The 19,929-nt window shown below is 31.6% G+C and overlaps 6 protein-coding genes across 7 annotated transcripts in view; 3 read left to right on the top strand and 3 right to left on the bottom strand.

The window, feature by feature from the left end:
• The window catches only part of Sema2a (Semaphorin 2a), a 1,190,156-nt gene extending 1,185,425 nt beyond the window's left edge, over window positions 1-4,731 (top strand). For both annotated transcript variants that reach the window (XM_076419451.1, XM_076419450.1), the window contains 5 exons: window positions 807-1,220; window positions 1,279-1,558; window positions 1,617-1,840; window positions 1,901-2,112; window positions 2,572-4,731. In XM_076419451.1, coding sequence (XP_076275566.1) covers window positions 807-1,220; window positions 1,279-1,558; window positions 1,617-1,840; window positions 1,901-2,112; window positions 2,572-2,640 — 1,199 coding nt within the window. In that variant the 3' untranslated portion in view covers window positions 2,641-4,731. The remainder of the gene's footprint in view (window positions 1-806; window positions 1,221-1,278; window positions 1,559-1,616; window positions 1,841-1,900; window positions 2,113-2,571) is intronic.
• An 820-nt stretch (window positions 4,732-5,551) lies between these two features.
• On the top strand, window positions 5,552-7,293 carry ppan (Brix domain-containing protein peter pan). Its single transcript, XM_076419448.1, has 5 exons — window positions 5,552-5,806; window positions 5,868-6,376; window positions 6,429-6,683; window positions 6,740-6,957; window positions 7,014-7,293. Exons 1-5 carry the CDS (start codon window positions 5,621-5,623, stop codon window positions 7,247-7,249), a joined length of 1,404 nt encoding a protein of 467 aa, XP_076275563.1. The 5' UTR covers window positions 5,552-5,620; the 3' UTR covers window positions 7,250-7,293.
• LOC143206760 (tRNA (guanine(10)-N(2))-methyltransferase TRMT11) lies at window positions 7,239-9,747 on the bottom strand. Its single transcript, XM_076419449.1, has 9 exons — window positions 9,565-9,747; window positions 9,449-9,514; window positions 9,037-9,282; window positions 8,853-8,987; window positions 8,537-8,800; window positions 8,342-8,480; window positions 8,087-8,285; window positions 7,396-7,660; window positions 7,239-7,340 (listed from the first exon to the last, which is right to left on the bottom strand). Exons 1-9 carry the CDS (start codon window positions 9,628-9,630, stop codon window positions 7,332-7,334), a joined length of 1,389 nt encoding a protein of 462 aa, XP_076275564.1. The 5' UTR covers window positions 9,631-9,747; the 3' UTR covers window positions 7,239-7,331.
• Window positions 9,748-12,100: 2,353 nt separating this feature from the next.
• On the bottom strand, window positions 12,101-13,155 carry Pfdn2 (Prefoldin 2). The gene is made up of 2 exons (XM_076419445.1): window positions 12,941-13,155; window positions 12,101-12,768 (listed from the first exon to the last, which is right to left on the bottom strand). The coding sequence occupies exons 1-2, from the start codon at window positions 13,087-13,089 to the stop codon at window positions 12,474-12,476; spliced, it is 444 nt and encodes a 147-aa protein (XP_076275560.1). The 5' UTR covers window positions 13,090-13,155; the 3' UTR covers window positions 12,101-12,473.
• A 419-nt stretch (window positions 13,156-13,574) lies between these two features.
• Window positions 13,575-18,537, top strand: LOC143206756 (periodic tryptophan protein 2 homolog). The gene is made up of 14 exons (XM_076419443.1): window positions 13,575-13,994; window positions 14,054-14,166; window positions 14,223-14,446; window positions 14,498-15,091; window positions 15,150-15,317; window positions 16,406-16,658; window positions 16,717-16,891; window positions 16,951-17,261; window positions 17,316-17,463; window positions 17,521-17,664; window positions 17,725-17,902; window positions 17,958-18,032; window positions 18,085-18,304; window positions 18,365-18,537. Exons 1-14 carry the CDS (start codon window positions 13,977-13,979, stop codon window positions 18,504-18,506), a joined length of 2,763 nt encoding a protein of 920 aa, XP_076275558.1. The 5' UTR covers window positions 13,575-13,976; the 3' UTR covers window positions 18,507-18,537.
• Window positions 18,523-19,919, bottom strand: LOC143206757 (ER membrane protein complex subunit 2). Its single transcript, XM_076419444.1, has 5 exons — window positions 19,623-19,919; window positions 19,452-19,565; window positions 19,104-19,398; window positions 18,795-19,047; window positions 18,523-18,731 (listed from the first exon to the last, which is right to left on the bottom strand). The coding sequence occupies exons 1-5, from the start codon at window positions 19,636-19,638 to the stop codon at window positions 18,582-18,584; spliced, it is 828 nt and encodes a 275-aa protein (XP_076275559.1). The 5' UTR covers window positions 19,639-19,919; the 3' UTR covers window positions 18,523-18,581.
• Between the last annotated feature and the right edge of the window lie 10 nt (window positions 19,920-19,929).

Genomic DNA, 19,929 nt, shown 5'->3' with positions numbered 1-19,929 from the left:
TTGGATATTTAATCGAAATAATATAATATAATAAAATAATAAATAAATTAACCCCTTGAAAAATTGATGCTACTTTAATAATCATATTTTTAAAATGCAATGCAGTTTAACACTATTCAAATGTTGATTAACTTTGCTGTACATATCTTACAGTGTAGTCACATTTACCTTTATTTTTTTTGACAGTGTTCCTTTTCAACACATTTTGGGTTTATACTCTGGCCAGTATTTTAACAACTATCTTTCATTTGTTAGCAACAAGGTTAAAAATAGGTTAACTTTCTAAAAAAAAAACAGTGTATATTTATATCTACCCAAAAGCTCAATGTATATAATTCTATACATTCCAGGTAAATGCAATGTTGAGTCAGACACCACACATTTTTACTCCGGAATTTCGAATTTTTCACATGACTTATCTACTTAACGTAACATACGTGACACCTATTAGAACGAATATGCATTATTAGAAAATGATGTTGATATAATTTAACCACTAAGACCTAGAAAAACTCTGCTCTCTACTTTTTCACGCAGAAAATGACGCTCAAAATAACAAAAAACACACCATAGAAATGGAATAAACCAATCAAATGCCTTCGGGGCTCTTAGCAGAGCGATTCAAACAAGTAATAAGTTCAAAGAAGTGACATTTAGAAATTGGACCTCACGAAACATTTCACCAAAATTGTATATAAAGATAAATCTCTATTTTCTCAGTGTTCATTACGTATTATAAACACAACAAGATCATAATAATTCCAGTTCATTAACCTAACTTAATTGTCTTACTTGGTAATTTACAGAGAGCATCTACAAGGTTCCTGGAGATGACACGAAATTCTATGGAACATTTACCACTTCCACCAACGGACTCATGGGTTCGGCCATTTGTTCCTTCACTCTGCCCGATATTCAGGCAGCCTTCAACGGCAAGTTCAAGGAGCAGGCGTCATCCTCGTCCGCTTGGTTGCCAGTGCTCTTTAGCAGAGTGCCAGAACCACGACCAGGCACCTGCGTGAATGACACCGAGACTCTACCCGATACCGTGTTAAACTTTATCAGGTCCCATCCTCTGATGGATTCCGCGGTGATGCACGAGAACGAGAAACCGGTGTTCTTCAAGAGGGATGTGTTCTTCACCAGATTGGTGGTAGACAAGATCAGAGTAGACATAGGAGGTGCCTTCATCGATTACACCGTTTACTATGCAGGAACTAGTAAGTTATCTCATTCCACGGTCGTGTTGAATGGATATAGATGATCATATATTTTCAGATGATGGTAGAGTACATAAAATAGTGGAATGGACCAAGGATAGCAGCGAGGGATCTTCGTCAATCCTCCTAGACGTGTTTGATGTCACTCCAGGCGAACCTATCCAAGTTATGGCGATATCAAAGGAGCATAAAGCCCTTTATGTCGCATCAGACCATCGCGTAAAACAAGTGGATTTGGTTATGTGCAACAGAAGATACGACAACTGTTTGAGATGCGTTCACGACCCTTACTGTGGATGGGACAAAGACACCAATGTTTGCAAGCCGTATTCTCCAGGGTAAGTCCAAAAGCATAACATTTCAAAAGTTATTAATAGCGAACCCTTAACTTTCCAGATTACTGCAAGATGTATCCAATAGCACTATCGATGTGTGTGACAGTAGCGTCGTGAAAAAGAAGATGATAGTAACCTGGGGACAGAGCTTACACTTGGGCTGTTTCCTGAAGATGCCCGCCGTTCTGGCTTCACAAACCATCACTTGGTACCATTACTCCAAGGAAAAGGGGCGCTACAAGATCCAGTACAACCCAGAAAAATATATCGAAACTTCCGAACATGGTAAAACAGAGATAACCATTCAAAATAATTTAAACTAATAAATGCTAACGCTTTTTGCAGGTCTGGTTATCATATCGGTGACTGAAGCTGACGCTGGTCGCTATGACTGTTGGATGGGTGCGTCTCTTCTCTGTTCGTACAACGTGACTGTGGACGCTCACAGGTGTTCACCACCAGCCAAGAGTAACGATTACCAGAAGATATATTCAGACTGGTGTCATGAGTTTGAAAAATACAAGTCGGCCATGAAGACCTGGGAGAGGAAACAGGCTGTGAGTACTGTTACACAAACATTTGAACAGTAATTTAGATTTTAACTTTTTGGATAATCACATTCTTCCATGTTCCCCAAGAAACTTTTCTTCGATTCTATAGAATCCTATAGATGGATTGTATTTTTTTCACATGTATATCTTGTCCAGGAATTAACAGACGCCCTTGACCCATCCTTTGGATTTCCTGACATAATTTTGATTCTAATTTCAGTGACAAAACTAAAAAAATAAATTTGCCTTTCGAAAGACTTCAAACATAAAATTAAAATCGAAAAACAATAAAAATGTTTTCCTATAATTTATGTGATCTATAAAGAAAATGTACCGAATTTAGAATAATTAAAAACGTTAGCGCTGACAAAATATGTTAAAAAAACGCAGGTTAATTTTGACACTCCCAGTTATTTTCATTTGAACTACTAGAAACATCCAATTAATATCTGATTTCTCTTTTAGCAATGCGGCTCCAGGCAGAACACGAGTAATCAGAATAGCCATCCAAATGAGATCCGCCCTCTGGTGTGATAGCTGATGGAACGCGGGCCTCTAGCGCTGACTTACTTAGGTATTCCCATCTGGTGGACTGTCGTATTGTTCGTGTAAATACGTTTTTCATCTTTAACGAAGAAACAAGCTTTGTTTTCTGTCCCCTTTTTTCCTACTCCCATGCCCATTCCTTCTAAGAGTAAAAAAAAACAAAAAACTCTCCTTAGAATAGTGGGGCCCCACCCTGAACTTTTCGTTTTGATACTAAACAAGTGCCCACTTTTTTTTATGTAACTTTGAATATAAAAAAATATGTAACATTATGGTAGGTTAAACTTGAAGCTTCTCAACATGTTGCTTTTCGAACGTTTTTTGTTTAGCACAGTTCGGTCCATGGAGCCCCTCCGCACAAATGCACCGTGTGCTGAACTGTGTTTACACTTCTCGATAAAAAAAAAGAAATTAAGAATTCATTAAGCGTATTTAAATATGTAGGTCTGTGATATACAAGTATTGTAAGTGAAAAACAAAAAAAATTCATTTATTTTAATATTGCTAACATTGGACGAGTGATCAGCTTTTTAACGAAAACAAAATAAAAATTGTAATAAGAGATAAAAACTGATATCTAGGACCAAGGCGAATGGATTTTCTCGAACGACATTAGTTCGATACTAAGGTAAAAACTTTTAAAAATGTAAAAAAAACGTGCGTATTCCAAGCAATACTATGTGTGTGTTGGTCTTTATTGCGACTTGTTGGCTTAAAACGTTTCGTTCCCGTTCTGTTTCTATTAATCGTAGTTCTACTGATAGTTGATAAGGGTTTTTCCTCAAACGAGCCACCCCCTGCTCCCTGACCCACTCTCCCAGATCGCACCGGCATCGGATTTATCCAGAAAACACTTACTGTCACAGTCAAAAACAGAACCGACCTCTGGATACATCAGGACCGGAAGAATAGCGCTTTGATTTTTATTTCGTCGTCGTAAATTAAGGGACAATCAGACATTATTCATGTTTCCGTTTCTCTTTTGTTTCAACCGTTAGAGTGTAACCTCTTAGGCGAAGGGAAACGGCCAGAATACAACCTGGAATCCTTGTCGTTTCCCTGATGATGTTTTCTTTATAAATATATTTAGGATATCACCGTGTTGATGCCCTTGTTGACCTGTTTCAAAGCATATATAATATTTTTAGTTACGAGAAGAAAAAAAATTGGTGTAGTCCTGTAAATACCTATGTATAGTTATTTATAACTATTATCTCGGATCAAATTATACTGACCGGTTTTACTTTACACCCAACTAAAAAACTTTATTCGTTATCCACAATCGCAAGTTCCTTTAACCTTATAGATACATATCTAATAATATTGCAATAATAAATCCACGTTTGTCCGTTTCGTTTACTTTTCCTTGACAGTTTTCCTTTCGATTGTTTTTTCGACGAGAAAAGTAATGTAGATAAGTATTCTTGTTACGAATTTAAAATTGTAGTTTCCATACGACACTTCTATGAAGTGTGTCATTACTGAGCAAACTCGGAAAACCAATCAACCATGAACCAACCAATTGATTAGTTAAGCTAAATCCGAACCTTCTCCTCACAGCATAGAATTGATAAAAATGGAAATTACCAGGCCTACTGAGACTTCGATTAAACCTTGTATTGATTGGTTTTCTCGCAGTTGAACAATATGTAGAAAAAAAAGCATAAGACATAAAAATAGATATACGTATTTTTATAGTAATCTTTACTGATCATTGTTTAGGTTAATTTTGTTTATGTCCTTTTAGTTTTATTAATTTGTATTCCGGCATGTATTGTTTGTACCTTTAGTTAAATTTCTGAATAACATTAAGGTTATTTTTACTGGTTAGTTAATCGAATTGAACGTATGTACTTTTACAAGTAACGATTGCTTGGTTTTTAACTATTTTATGAACGTTGTTCTTTTATTAAGCTTTTTCATTATTACCGACGTAAATCTTAAATAATCTGTAAATATACAACTGATAAAGAAAATAGTTAAATGCTAATAGCAAGGCATCCCAATATAAGTTATAGTGGAAATGCTAATATAATAATTGCTCTCAGAAAAATATTATCAATAAATTTACAACTAAAAGGTCTTGTTTTATTTTTAACTACCCCTTTAAGATTATTTAGAAAATTTGTTTCATGATAAAAATATCTATCAAAATAATAATGACATTCATTTAACCAATTTATGAGAACTGTCGAAGCATTAGGTATTTAAAAAGTCGAATGTAAATAAAAATTAACAAATTCATTCATGGACAATGCGATATGCACAGTTGCTTACAAATGAAAAAACCAAATGAAAATTGTTGGGTAATTTGTATGGTAAAAAAGATTTCATTTTAAATTATTTTATGTAGCAAGGGATAACGCAAAATTAATTTTATATTTTATCATGGATATGTAAAAAGAAAATTGAATTATTAAAAATTTATAATATTCTCAAACAATAAACAAATTAACGTATAACTAAATTTGCAATACGTTTTCTATAAAATAATATTAATTCTTTTATCCCGCTTTTATCATCATTTCTGAATTTTCATTTTAAATAATTCTATTAAAAAATTTAGTCTTACCGTAACTACATAATTTAATAATTATTTAAACAAGCCTAACGCATAGAAGAAAGCCTAATGTTTGAGATGTCATAACTGGTAAGGAATAACCATTTTTTCTATGGGAATAACCTACTATGTAGAGCTATCGCCATCTTTTGACGAAATGATTCATTGATATGATCAATGAATTATAAAATATTGAAATAAATTATAAAATTGGTTATAACAAATAATGTTAGTGATTATTTTTTTAAACAAATAAAGCAAATTAAAAATAATACAATAACCTTTTAAAAAATCGAATTTTAGCCCCTATCAATTAACCATATTCTGTCTGAATTTTGACAGTTGTAACAACATACTTTGACAAGCACATGTTATTTTAAATCCAACCGGATTTTTGAGTCAGGGGTTATGGCTAGAAAACGTCGAAAGGGACGTTCTGTCCGACGAAATCAAAATGCTCAAGGAGAACCAGAAGATGTTATTAAAGCGCCCCATTCGTTTGTTATCCACAAGGGTCTTCCCGGAGGTCATACATTGGAATTAACAAAAGATTTCAGGAAAGTTATGGAACCATTTACCGCCACCTCTTTAAAGGTAATTTTAATTCATTCTATAATAAGATTCTTGTATTAATAGTTGTATATGCAATCCCTAGGAAAGGAAGAAAAATGCAGTTAAAGACTTTGTTTCAGTAGCTGGACCCCTTCACGTAACACATTTAACAATATTCTCACGCACAGAACTTGGAATGTATTTAAAGATTATGAGGCTTCCTAGAGGACCTACTCTGACTTTCAAAATACAGAACTTTTCCTTGGCCAGAGATGTTATATCTTCTTTAAAAAAACAAGTTGTGGTTGATACAGCATTCAAAACATCACCACTTATTGTTTTGAATAGTTTTAGTGGTGAAGGTCTACATTTAAAAATGATGGCATCTATGTTCCAAAACATGTTTCCCACAATTAATCTGTCTAATGTAGATTTAAATACAGTTAGAAGATGTGTTTTGTTAAATTATAACCCAACAACAAAACTGATTGATTTTAGACATTATAATATCAAAGTAGCACCAGTTGGCATATCAAAAGGAGTGAAAAAAGTTGTACAAGGAAAAGTACCAAACTTGGCCAGTTGCCACACAATATCTGATTTTTTTGCAAAGTAAGTACAATCAATTTTGTAAGTGCATAATAATTTGTAAATACAATCCTAGAACATCTATAATGTCAGAAAGTGAAGCAGAAGATGATCCTTGTAATCATGTAACTGTTGGCCAAAAAATAAGATCTAGAGGAAATATAGGATCAGGAAAATCTGCAATAAGGTTAACAGAATTAGGGCCGCGACTAACACTACAACTAATGAAAATTGAGGATGGCTTATTGGATGGTGAAGTGTTGTATCATGACCAAATTCATAAAACTGAAGAAGAAAAATTGGAAATACAAAAGAAACGAGAAATGAAAAGGTATTTATATCAGTTTAATATATAGTCCACATTTACATGCATATTTTATACAATAGGAAATTAAAACAAAAGAGAAAGAAAATACAAGAGGATAATAAGAAAAACAAGGAAAAAATAAAGCAAGAACACAAAGAAAGATCCTTGAAAGGTATGAAGAAGGAGACTGAAAGTGACATACAAATGAAGAAATTCGCTTACGAAATGGACCAGACCGTAGAAGATGATGACGACAGGGAATACTATAAAGAAGAAGTAGGAGAAGAACCAGATAAGGGTAAGATTATCATTAGTCAATAACTTTAAGAATATAAACCTAAAATAAATTTCCAGATATGTTCTCATCAAAATCCAGTGGCATGAAGAGACCTGCCAAGACATTCCATACATCTAAAATCAAAAGACCTCGTTTGGAAGATAATAAGAGGAAAACAAATGATGACAAGTTCAATAAAAATAGATTTAGAAAAGGGCCAAATAACAAACGAAATTTCAAAAACAGGGATCCCCGGCCAATCGGTGGCAAAGTAGCTAGTGCTAAATTCGAAAGAAGGAAAATGAGAAGATAATTTTTTATTTATGTAAATAATAAAGTAAACATTTTCTATCCGTATGTTGTATTTTTTTTTACATTCGCCAAATCCATCTTTGCTAACCACACTAAAAACACCATATTTAAAAAAACAACATATATATTTCATTATTTATTATTAACTTTTTTATATTTTTCCCAGTTTTCCTTTCTAGTAGCGGCTTCTCTGAGCCTACGTTCTTTTCGTGTCTCCTCTCGAACAACAAAATACTTCTCACGGAAGTCCTGTATGGAGATATGTTCAATATTCTGTTCATCCAAAGTCGGGTGACGTTCCTTTTCGTACGTTAACAATCTGCGAGATGTCACTTTGCTTAATACTTGTTCACTATTGGCCATCAATTTCAAACAGGGGTGAATAGGTAGACATTGTTCTGAATAATCTTCCCTGAAATTTTATAATCACGTATACAAGGTAAACGCCCATCATATGATATTTTAAGTCATAATTGTACATTATATTTTGACTATTCCATATTTTATTCTTTGACTGAATTGCTTTAGTAGTATGGATTTGATATAAATGTAAGTTAAAATTATGGAAATTACTTTCATTCGTTCCGGAACATCGGTGGGACGTCCGCTTTTAAATAACATTGGGGTTATACAACAAGAATTAAATCGAATGGACATAGTTTTTCAAATTTTATAAAAAATGTACATATTCAAAAATTGATGATGGATTGTTTACAATTGTAGTACAGAATTTGCTACACTCAAACCCCAATGTGTGCTTAGATTTAAAGTCGCACATTGAAACAACTGAACTGAAATAGCAATTTGTCTTCGAAGCTAACATAATACTAAAATTTACCGGAAAACAGGAAACCAACACACTAGTCTTCCTCCAATTTTCAAATGTTTTGCAGAAAAATTTAACAAGTCTGCGTAAATGCTGGGTATCCCATACTCTATCTTTGCTGGTACATGCGTTGCTAAATGCTCTTCACTCACAACATAATTAGTTTTCTCTGTTCCAACACGTTCTGTTGCTTCCCTGATCCCATAAGGAGCTAAATAAATGAATAATGCCCATTTCAAATTGACACAAATAAAGATTATTATTTACGGTCTGTAATGATAGCATCAAATTCAAAAGCATCTTTCCAAAAAACCATAGCAAAGTCATTAACCAAGACATCAACATATTTATGTTCCAAATTATATTGCTTCATATTGGCCCTTATGCTTTCATCATCTGCCCTTTTCTATTAAAATTATACGGTTAATATAATTTGCAAAAAACATATGTTAATTTTATTACTTGCTGCTTAATCCTGGAAGGTTTAGTTCTACCATGTAACATTAAATAATCTATATCTGACCCAAAAACATAGGCACCAAATTCTGCTGCTGCTACTAACAAAGAACCTGAACCAACAAAAGGATCCAGCACCAGATCTCCAGTCCATATTTTAGCTTGATTTGCCATAAGTAGGGACAACTGAGGGTCCATACTCGTATTTCCAATAAACTTTCTTGTTTTTAGAGATAATTTCTTGATTAATTGTCTCAAACCATCTGCTACCTAGAATTTGACTTATAAATTATTAAATATTTAAACTAAATTTTATTCCTACCCATCTTCCAAAAAAGACCTTATAGGGTAACTGAGGAGGATTATTTGCCCTAGTTCCATAATACTCTATGTACTGTAATGTGATATCTGGATTTTTTAAGTCAACAGGTCCTTCAACTGGCAAATAACTAAAAGTCTAAAAAATAAAAAAGTAAAGAAGGCAAATAGAAATTTAATAAACCTACCTCAATTTTTTCAACTTTTTCTTTCTGTGTAAAATGATTGCCAAAAGTTTCAACTTCTACTTTAAATGATTTTGAAGGCTTGAAATACTGGGCCAATATACCTGTGTTGGATTGTAATGTCTGATGTAAAGCTGGTAGAGAATTCTCATATCCCCATAGCTCCAGACAGGTTCTTAGAGACACTGATCGGTTTGTTAATAGTTTTGCATCATCTTCAGATAAAAACTCTACTATCCAATATGGTTCCTTAAAAAATCATTTGAATTAGACAAAACCAGTAAAAACATCATACTAGTTTACGAGAAATTAATAATCACAAATCGGCATGCTTGAAATACTATGTACCTTTCTAAATATCCAGTAAAGATTTAATTAAATGTTTCTTCCTTTAAGGGTAACAAAAAATATTTACCAAGTCTTTAGGTTTCTCCTGATATTTCATTTTAATGCTAAATAGTGATAACAATGATTCGATTTCCTAAAATTACTATGTCAGATATATTCTATTAAAAGTGTATACATTCTTACCGAAACGCGGAATTCGATATGCTCTTGAGCAAACCATAGCACATATCTTTTCCACATGTCATTCATTGTATAGACTTAAAGAAGATTCTTTAAGTACTAAATATCTAATTTTCATAAAATAACCAACATTTAAAGAACCGCTAACAAATTTTGGTTAAAAAACAAAATGGAGGTACGATGGCGAAGACCTGCGCATATTTATCTGGTCATATTGGTCGCATATCATATTGGTCCACACCATAGAGAAATACTATTATAAATATATATAGCTATAAATATATATCTATATATATATTTATAGCTATATATATATATGCTATATATATATATATATATATATATATATATATATATATATATATATATATATATATAAATGATTTTGACATTTGTATTAAACTTTTTGTAACTACATGAAATAAAAACATAAAAATACTTATATAAAATAACCAGGTTGGGTAAGACCAGATGTCTTTTGAGATGATTTCTAAGTTGGCTAGTCGGGTTTAATGCTAAAGACCGTGGTTCGGAGCCAACATTAAGTAGTAGGTCCAGTCCAGATCAACCCAAGTTATTAAAAAAAAAGACTTTAAAATATAATAAAAGCAAATTAATTATGATTAAAATCAACAGGTGTTCAAACCAATTTCAACAAAGTAAATATAAAATAATTGACACACATATAGATAATCAAAATTTACACTCACCCCATTATTATGAGTTATATATATTATACATATTATTATATAATATATATTATTATATACATATTATTATATAATATATATCAATTAAAAAGTCCCCGGCCTGATACATACATGGCCCTACTAGAATTAAATTGATAAGGTTTTTAGTTAACCCTAACCCTCAAAAGATGCGTGTATAAATTTAACAGCTGTCGGATCATTAGTTTGTGGATTATAGCATTTTGAGTGAAGCAAATTTTGTTATTGTGAAAAAAAATGGATAAAAAGGAATTTCACGTGTGGATAAAATATTGCTTTTTGAAGGGAAAAAATACAGTTGAAGCAAAAACTTGGCTTCAACGAACTTCAACCATCAAGGATTAGTATGCTAAGTTTAGACGTGGTGAAATGAGCACCGAAGACGGTGTACGCCCAAAAGAGGTTGTTACCGACGAAAACATTAAAAAATCCACAAGATGATTTCGAATGACCGTAAATTGAAATAGCAGACACTCTAAAGCTATCAACTAAACCTGTACATCATATCATTCACGAATATTTGGGTCTGAGAAAGCTCTGTGCAAAGTGGGTGCCGCGCGAGCTCACTTTTGACCAAAAATAACGACGAGTTGAGGATTCAGAGCAGTGTTTGAATATAATCAAGCATAATAAACCCCAGTTTTTGCGTCGATATGTGGCAATGGATCAAATATTTATCATCATTTAACTCCGAAGTCCAATCGACAGTCATCCAAGTGGACTGCACACGATGAATCCGCTTCAAAGCGTGAGAAAACATAACAATCGGCTGGCAAGGTTATGGCGTCTGTATTTTGGGATGATCATGGAATAATTTTCATTCACTATGTTGAAAAAGGAAGTGCCACTAACAGCGACTATTTCATAGCGTTATTGGACCGTTTTAAGGACGAAATCGCCAAAAAACGAAAGAAAAAGAAAGTGGTATCCTTCACCAAGACAATGCACGCGTCACAAGTCAGTGAAAACGATGGCAAAAATCCATGCGTTGGTCCTAGAATTGATTTCTTACTATTTCATCGACTATTTCCTATTCTCAGATCTCAAAAGAATGCTCGCTGGGAAGACATTGTCGTCGTGAGACTGAGGCCTGTTTTGAAGCAAAGGATAAATCGTACTACAAAAATGGTATCGAAAAGTTGGAGGGTCACTATAATCAGTGTATCACCCTTGAAGGGAATTATGTTGAATAAAAAGAACTAATTTTGCCAAAAAAATGTTTTAATATAGTAGGCCGGGGACTTTTCAATTGACCTGTTACCTATCAATTTTCAGAATGCATTGTTTACCTTTACTTATCCAATATATATAAAATGTATAGTGTGTGAAACAGTTTTTAGTCTATAGTATATTCTGAATTGGAAATTTCATATTATTAAAACATATCAAGTAAGTTAATCTGAACTTCTTCATAAACAATTCAACTCATTTCATTTTATAACAATCCTAGGAACATTTTCATCATTATTTTGGCTATTCAATTTCATATAAAACACATGATAAACCATTTCAGACATGTTACATCATGGTTTTGAATTAATTCAAAGGAATAATTTAGATACTATTAAATACCCAAATTGCCTTATCATGTCCATGTTGTTTTAAAATATTCTTACCACCAGCAGATGTAGACCTAAATAGTGTTTGGTCAATAATCAGAGAAGTAATTCTACTGCAAAAACAACAGATTTGCCCAATGACCAATGCTACTTTATGAACAAAAAAACCTTTGGTGTAAAAAGCTTCAAATATGATAAATAATAGTAATTATATTTTATAATTTTAGGGTAACAATAAAATAAAACAAATAGTTTATTTTAGTATTAAAAACCTTAAAAACTCTATTCTGAACAAATTATATTAACAATGCTGTTATAGGTTAAATTTTAATTTGTAAATAAATATCATATAAAATTAAAATGATATTAGCAAAAGTTATTTAGGTGAAACCTAAATGTAATTATAAATATTTAAAGCCAGTCAAAGAAAAAAGTACTCTTAAACATCATTAGTCTCTAACAAAATCAGAAAAATTGGTATTTTAATATGATAGCAAAGTGAAGCATAATGAACATATTTATACATTCTTAATATTTACTATAATCATGTCATAGAAAAGCATGATTACTCTTAAAACCTGATCACATATCTATTTATTTTTCAAGTCCTATGATGAGCACACTATTAAGACACCAATACATTTCCTCTTGACGATTCACCTGCTTGAGGCTCTTCAGTTTCCTGTTTTGAATTCTCCAAATTCCTAAACCTAATATTATATTTTTCTCTATAATCATTCAATTCTTTGCCCTTCTTTGTAATTTGTTCATTTAATATATCAATCAATTCTTGCAATTTTGTTTGATTAATAACCAGAACAGGAAGGACATCTTTAACTTTTCGCTCAGTTAACACGCCTCCAATCAATCTAAAGCATTTTCTATCTTCGTTTACGTTTTTGAGGGTTTCAATTACAAGTCTGTAACAAATATTGAGGTTACAAAAATTTCTAATGAATTTTTTTGAAAAAAAGCGAATAACTTCATTTAAAACAAAAATTTTAAGCTTTTTTAGCAATACTAACATAAAATAATACGGATGTAATTGAGAAAATGTGATACAAATTTAAAAAAGTTTGTCATTTGTCTTACTTGTGTTCATTTAAATCCAATTCGATTTCCGAGAGTTTTGTTGTAAGATTTCTTTGTTCGGCACGTAACGCCTGAAATCCAGCAAGGATTTCTTGTGGATCAGGTCCCTTACCGGCCTTCTTTTCAAACTTCTTTGCTTCGCTTGCCATTTTTGGTAAATTTAACTAGATCAACAATATCTGCTGTTGCCGAAAATATCTAGGAATGACATATGACAGATATATTTAGAAGTATTTACAAGGCAAACATGACATCCTAATAATAAATATTGAAATATTTTAGTTCAAAATATCATCAAATTATATTATTTTATGAATATGTATTATCAAAATATTTTCTGAATAAATATATATTTAAAGAGATGCTATCTTATTAACTAATATTGGGCATGATCGAGAAAACCAAATAATCGAATAATTATTTCTATACTACTATTAAATTTTTTTATATTATTATTTCATAAAATCTCATAAGTCAATGCTACAGTACTATTTTCTTTTGTACTTTTGTTGAAATTTTTTCCATGCTTGATATTATCAATAAAATATTCGATAGTTAATCAGATAAAGTTCTGGTCCATAATCGATGTATTTCGATTATAGTATCTTTATTAACCATATTTGAACATATTTACATCCAATTAAAATTAGAAGTTACACGTGCTAGCATTGTTGCCAATACGTTTCTTAAATTTTGTTTTTAAAGTAATTAGATAGAATTTTGGTTAGGGTGTAACATAATAAGTTGAACAAACTAAAAATAATAATGTTACCGATGAATAATACTATTTCTGATAAATAAAACGAAAAAATTATTTAATCAGAAAATATTTTACAATACATAAACTACAGACTTGACAACATTGTAATTTAATTCTAACCACAAAATAATAATTATCACAAAATTTTTGTGTTAAATATTCACCATAGAAAAATTATTCACTTTTTCTATGATACTTCATTTGTGATTCTAACTCGTAAAAGAAATTCTAACCTCATTTTCTGGAAACAACTAGTTGTAAATAAAAGTTGCAAATATGAAATTCTCTTACAAGGTATTTATTATTGATATGATTATTTAAACATTTTTATATGAATTGATTTGTCATTTCAGTTTAGTAATCTACTAGGAACTGTATATAGAAAAGGTGATTTGCTTTTTACTCCTGATGGCAACTCCGTTATTACCACAGTTGGAAACAGAATCAGTATATTTGATCTTAAAAAGTGAGCACATAACATTATTTGGAAACATTTTTTTAAATAAAATATCTGAATTACAGCAATAAGTGCAACACTCTGCCTGTTGAGAGCAGATTTAACTATGTTTCTATGGATATTAGTCCTAATGGATGCACCCTAATTTCTATTAATGAAGAAGGTGAAGCTCATATGATAAGTTTAATATCGCAAACTATTACACATCGATACAGATTTAAAGGAAAATGCAGAGCTATAAAGTTTAGTCCAAATGGAAAACATTTTGCAGTATGCAAGGAGAATAATGGTAATACTATTAATAGTATAACTTAATAGTTTTAACATCAAATTGTTTCAGTCTTTATATTTAAAGCACCTGGTCCATTTACTGGTCAATATACAGCCTTTATAATGGAAAGAGTATTTCATGGCGCTTATGATGAAACTACTTGTTTAAATTGGTCATCAGATTCCAAAATTTTAGCAGTTGGGTCAAAAGATATGGCAACCAAATTATATCCCTTTGATAAATGTAAGAACTTTCGAATTGTTTCACTTGGAAGTCATACTGATGCCATAGTTGGATGTTTTTTTGAAAATAACAGCTATGATTTGATTACCATATCAAAAAATGGCCAGGTTTGTGTTTGGGAATGTACTATTGAACCTGAAGATTTAAAACCATTGGAAAGCATTCCATTAAAAAAGAAGAAGACCTCTGATGACAGTGATGAAGATGACATTGATGTTTCTAAATCACTAGAACGAACAGAAGAAGAAGCAGTAAAAGCCCTTAATGAAGTAAATTTAAGTGAAACCAAGGAAGAATCTGATAAACTATTTTATAAAAGGATTGCTAGGCATTACCTAGCTGATGAAGTTAAGAAAAACCAAAAAGGGGCTGTTCTCACAGCGACTGCATATCATAAAGCATCAAAAATTCTAATTACAGGTAATATACCTAGTCTTATAAATTATATGTTTTAATACAATGTGTATTTCCCATTTAGGATATTCTACAGGAGACTTTTACATCCATGAAGCCCCTGAAATGAACTTAATACATTCTTTGAATATATCTGAACAAAGTATTACATCAATATCTTTAAACCAAACTGGGGATTGGATAGCATTGGGCTGTAGTGGAATTGGACAATTATTAGTATGGGAGTGGCAAAGTAAGTCAAACTATATTTAAAGAGAAAATATATGTATAAGAACTATCACTCTATCGAACTATCTATCATAAGATCTATCAGAATTCATTTTGAGAGGATTTTTATGTAAATTGAAAGATCAATGTATTCAAATACTGTCATCATTAGTTACTATTTTGTCCTGTCTTTTGATCAATATTTAAATTTCACTTCAGAAAAAAACTGTCATTTGAGAGTTGAATCACCTTCAAGTCATCTTTATTCAATCAAGTATCTGGTACACTCGTACTCTGATTATATATAACTTATCACATCATATAACCATTCAATGCGAATTCGCGTCGTTGACAGTGAACGTGTTAATAAAGTACTTTTAAGTTAAACGTTAAGTAGTGTATTATGTGGTATGTAGTATAGTCATAGTATGGTCTGTATCTGGACAGCTTACTGACAAATCATTCGTTAGATCGTCAGTATGTTCGTGTCGAATTGCGCTATTTTTAACAAAATTTCCATAATATGCCCTGTATTGCATGCTTTTTTTTAAAGTTTTGGTCGCCGATACAACAATTTATATCTAACAGAATTTGAGCACTTTCAGTCCACCTTGATGACCTTAAAACGCAGACAATACTACCGTTTCTATCATATTCTAATGTAGTCTAACCAGTGCCCAGAATATCCAGTGCCGTATTAATCGTGCTCTGTAACACTTGTATAATTATTCTGTCCCTCCGATACATACATACACTGGTGTTTTAATGTATCAGACGAGCGGAACGACTGAAAATTCCTTTCATTTTAAACTATGTAAAGATAATAATCATATAGGATACATGGTACTGATGACATTAAATTGGGGATTATACAGAAATAATAAAAAAAATATGTATAGCAATCCGAATGCAATTTACAATTATGACAATGTGCGCTTAGATAATTCTAAATCTTTGAAAAAATTAATTCTGTTAAATAATAAAAAATATTTGTATTGTAATAAAAATATTTCCAATATTAGGAAAAATTATATGAATTATTTGTATTATATTAACAGGCATTGCTACAAATGTATGTTACCTATATATAGTAAAATTGATTTGTGTTTTCAGGTGAAACATATGTAATGAAGCAACAAAGCCATACTAATAACATGTCATGTGTAGCGTACTCAGCTGATGGACTACATTTAGCTACAGGAGGTGAAGATGGAAAAGTAAAACTATGGAACTTAAACTCTGGATTCTGTTTTGTAACTTTTACTGAACATTCTAGCGCAGTTACAGCGATTACCTTTAGTGGAAATAAGAAATTTGTCGTGTCGGCTTCATTAGATGGGACAGTACGGGCATTTGACATATTAAGGTATATACCTTTCATAAATAAACGAAAACAAATATTGATATGGTATTGTTTAATCTAGGTATCGGAACTTTCGAACGTTTGCATCCCCAAAACCTGTTCAATTTTCGTGTGTTGGTGTCGACACAAGCGGTGAATTTGTAGCAGCAGGTGGGCAGGATGTTTTTGAAATTTATTTGTGGTCTGTTAAAACTGGAAGACTATTGGAGATCCTTGCTGGACATCAGGGACCAGTGGTTAGTTTCTATTATAATGTTTCTATTCTAACTTTATCTAACATGACTCTCTTTACTAGGCTAGTTTGGCTTTTAGCCCGAGTATAATGAACACTACCATGGTGTCTGCATCTTGGGATAAAACAATAAAGATATGGGACGCCATTGAAAAAGGTTCTGCCCATGAAACTATAGAACTTGTGTCTGATGCTGTTTGTGTGATATTCAATCCAAAAGGAAATGAGGTAGCCATCGCTACCCTTGATGGTCAAATATCCATTTTTGATGTAAGAACTGCTCAACAGTTAATCACGATTGAGGGTCGTAACGACCTAGGCAGTGGTAGATCTGATACAGATTTAATTACTGCAAAAAAGAATTTGGAAGCAAAGTAGATTAAAAAAGCATTATACTGTAACGACATTATTAAATAAATGTTTTCCAGGTCATTTACAACCCTCTGTTACTCTGCTGATGGGGAATATATTTTAGCTGGTGGTCAATCAAAAAATGTTTGTATCTATAATGCTAAGGAAGCACTTTTATTGAAGAAATTTGAAATTACTCAAAACAGATCATTTGATGCTGTTGATGTAAATAAATGTTATTAATGTTATGGCGAACAAAAAATACTATTAATTCGTTTCTAGGACTTCATAAACAGGAGAAAACTCACTGAGTTTGGTAATTTAGCTTTAGTCGAAGAACGAGAAGAGCGAGAGGGCGGACGAGTAACAATCAAATTACCCGGCGTGAGAAAAGGAGATATGGCAAGCAGAGTATTTAAACCTGAGGTATTTGAATACTTAAATTTATCATTATTTTAAAATAACAACTTCAAATATTCTGTATAGGTGAGAGTATTTTCATTACAATTTTCTCCAACTGGCCAACAATGGGCAGCTGCTACTACCGAAGGTTTATTGGTTTATACTCTAAGTGATGGTATGATATTTGATCCCTGGGATCTTCAAATCAATATCACTCCTATGGCTGTAAGGAGAGCGATTGAAAAAAGGGATTTCTTGGAAGGTCAGTTGCAAACCACATATTAATTTAAAAAATTAACATGATTAAAACATTCCAGCTTTAACAATGTCAATAAAAATGAATGAAGCCAATTTAATACAAGAAGTGATAGAAAGCATTGGTGTTAAAGATGGTAAAGTACTTAATGTAAGTGTATTGTGAGTTACTGTAAAGGCATATTTCAGTGGAATTGTTGGTGATGAACCTTCCATCAAAGTATATTGAAAAGCTTTTGATGATCATTGCAACTGGATTAGAGAATTCAAGGCACATAGAATACTATTTATATTGGTGTCAGCATATTCTAACTGTACATGGAACAAATATCAATGGACAAAAGAACATGCCAGCACTTTTAAGTCTAGAAAAGGGTCTTATCAGGAAATATGAACAATTATCAAAAATGTAAGGAACCAAAAAAATATTATAACACTGAAAATATGTATTTATTATATACATTTTTAGATGTGATTACAATAAATATACACTTCAGTACATAACAGCCTTAGGGAAAGTAATGGCTGAAAAGGAAATGAAAGAGGAGAAAATGGAAACAGACAGCAACTCAGAAAATTCATTTGATTTAACAAACAGTGATGAAGAGTAATTATAAATAAATGATATCTTTTTCTATGTAATTTATTTTTATTTTTTAAACACCTTAAACACATTGCATATAATATTAAATTTCCAATGCTGCTAATGCATTAACTACCACATCAGCTTCTGCATATTTTTTTGAGATTTGTTTTAAAGTCCATTCGGCCATCTTTGATGATTCCTTCTTTTTTTGAACTGAAGATTTTGACGATGTGGATAAAGCTAATGTAGTCTAAATAACAAAAAAAAATAACAGATTGATATTTATAAATAACTCAATTCTGGAATAACTCACCAAATATAACCCATACAATGCCCTCATATTTTTAGGGTTCATTCTTAAGGCTTGTGAATAATATGACTTAGCTTGTTCAAAGTTCTCAATCCCCCCTTGGGTGTACTTAATGTCAGCATAACGTTGGTGTAATAGATGATTATGAGGGTTATGTAAAATTAACTCCTCCACACAAAATGCTGCTTTATTAAAATCATTCTCAGCAATATACAGTTCACTTAACTCTTGCCAAGCATCAGCGTCAGTCATAAAACTGAAAAGAGTTAACAATGTTATAACCTAGTGCAGCATTTTAATGAGATTACATACATTTTTAAATAATCTGTCAATTCTTTGATAGCATCAACAATTTTGCCTTGAGCTTTAAAAACAGCAACTTTTCTTTTTCTTGCAGCACTATTGGACTCATCTACCTTAATAATGGCATTTAAAAGATCTAAAGCTTTATCATATTCCTCATTTGCTTCAAAATACATAGCCTCAAGTTTCCTCACTCGCAAGCTCTTAGGAAATTCTTCACGTAAGATTTCAATACATCTTTTAGAAACATTAAAAGCATGACAATCTAATGCTGCTACATAGACTTGCTCCAAAATTAAATATTCTACAAAGGATATATTAAAATATAAGACAGCTGCATTTTTATAATGCTCTAACTTTCATTGCCTAAACCATCAGTATTCAAACGTAATCTATCAAACCATATTTCTAAAACTTCTCTGCTTTTTCTTTCATTGTTTTCACGCCATACTCGTAGTTGATCGACATCGTCTAGGAAAAAAGTTATAAAATTGCATATCAATTAATTTAACATAACAAAAAAAAAACCTTTTATTAAACCCATTTTCGTACTAAACAGAGTAAAGGAGCAAACACAAAACACAGAAATATTTTGTGTGAGCAAATTATCTGACAGATCTAAAATTGATTATAACCTGAGTGAGTAAACTTATTTATACAGTGTTACCAATAAATTAAATTATTAGTTATCATAAAATCACAAAAATGTATCTATAAAAACACTAGTTTAATTAATTTTTAATTAATATATACATAAACTTTTCAGTAGATTAAATGCGTTTTATAACAAGCCATAATTCAAATGAATGACATATAATGAGACTAAAACTAAAAA

Source organism: Rhynchophorus ferrugineus, unplaced genomic scaffold (genome assembly GCF_030347505.1).
Source record: "Rhynchophorus ferrugineus isolate W39M unplaced genomic scaffold, kcgeb_rfMv2 rfM1, whole genome shotgun sequence".
Lineage (NCBI taxonomy): Eukaryota > Metazoa > Arthropoda > Insecta > Coleoptera > Curculionidae > Rhynchophorus > Rhynchophorus ferrugineus.
Note: the sequence above shows the minus strand (reverse complement) of the source record. Positions and strands in the feature narration are given on the sequence as shown.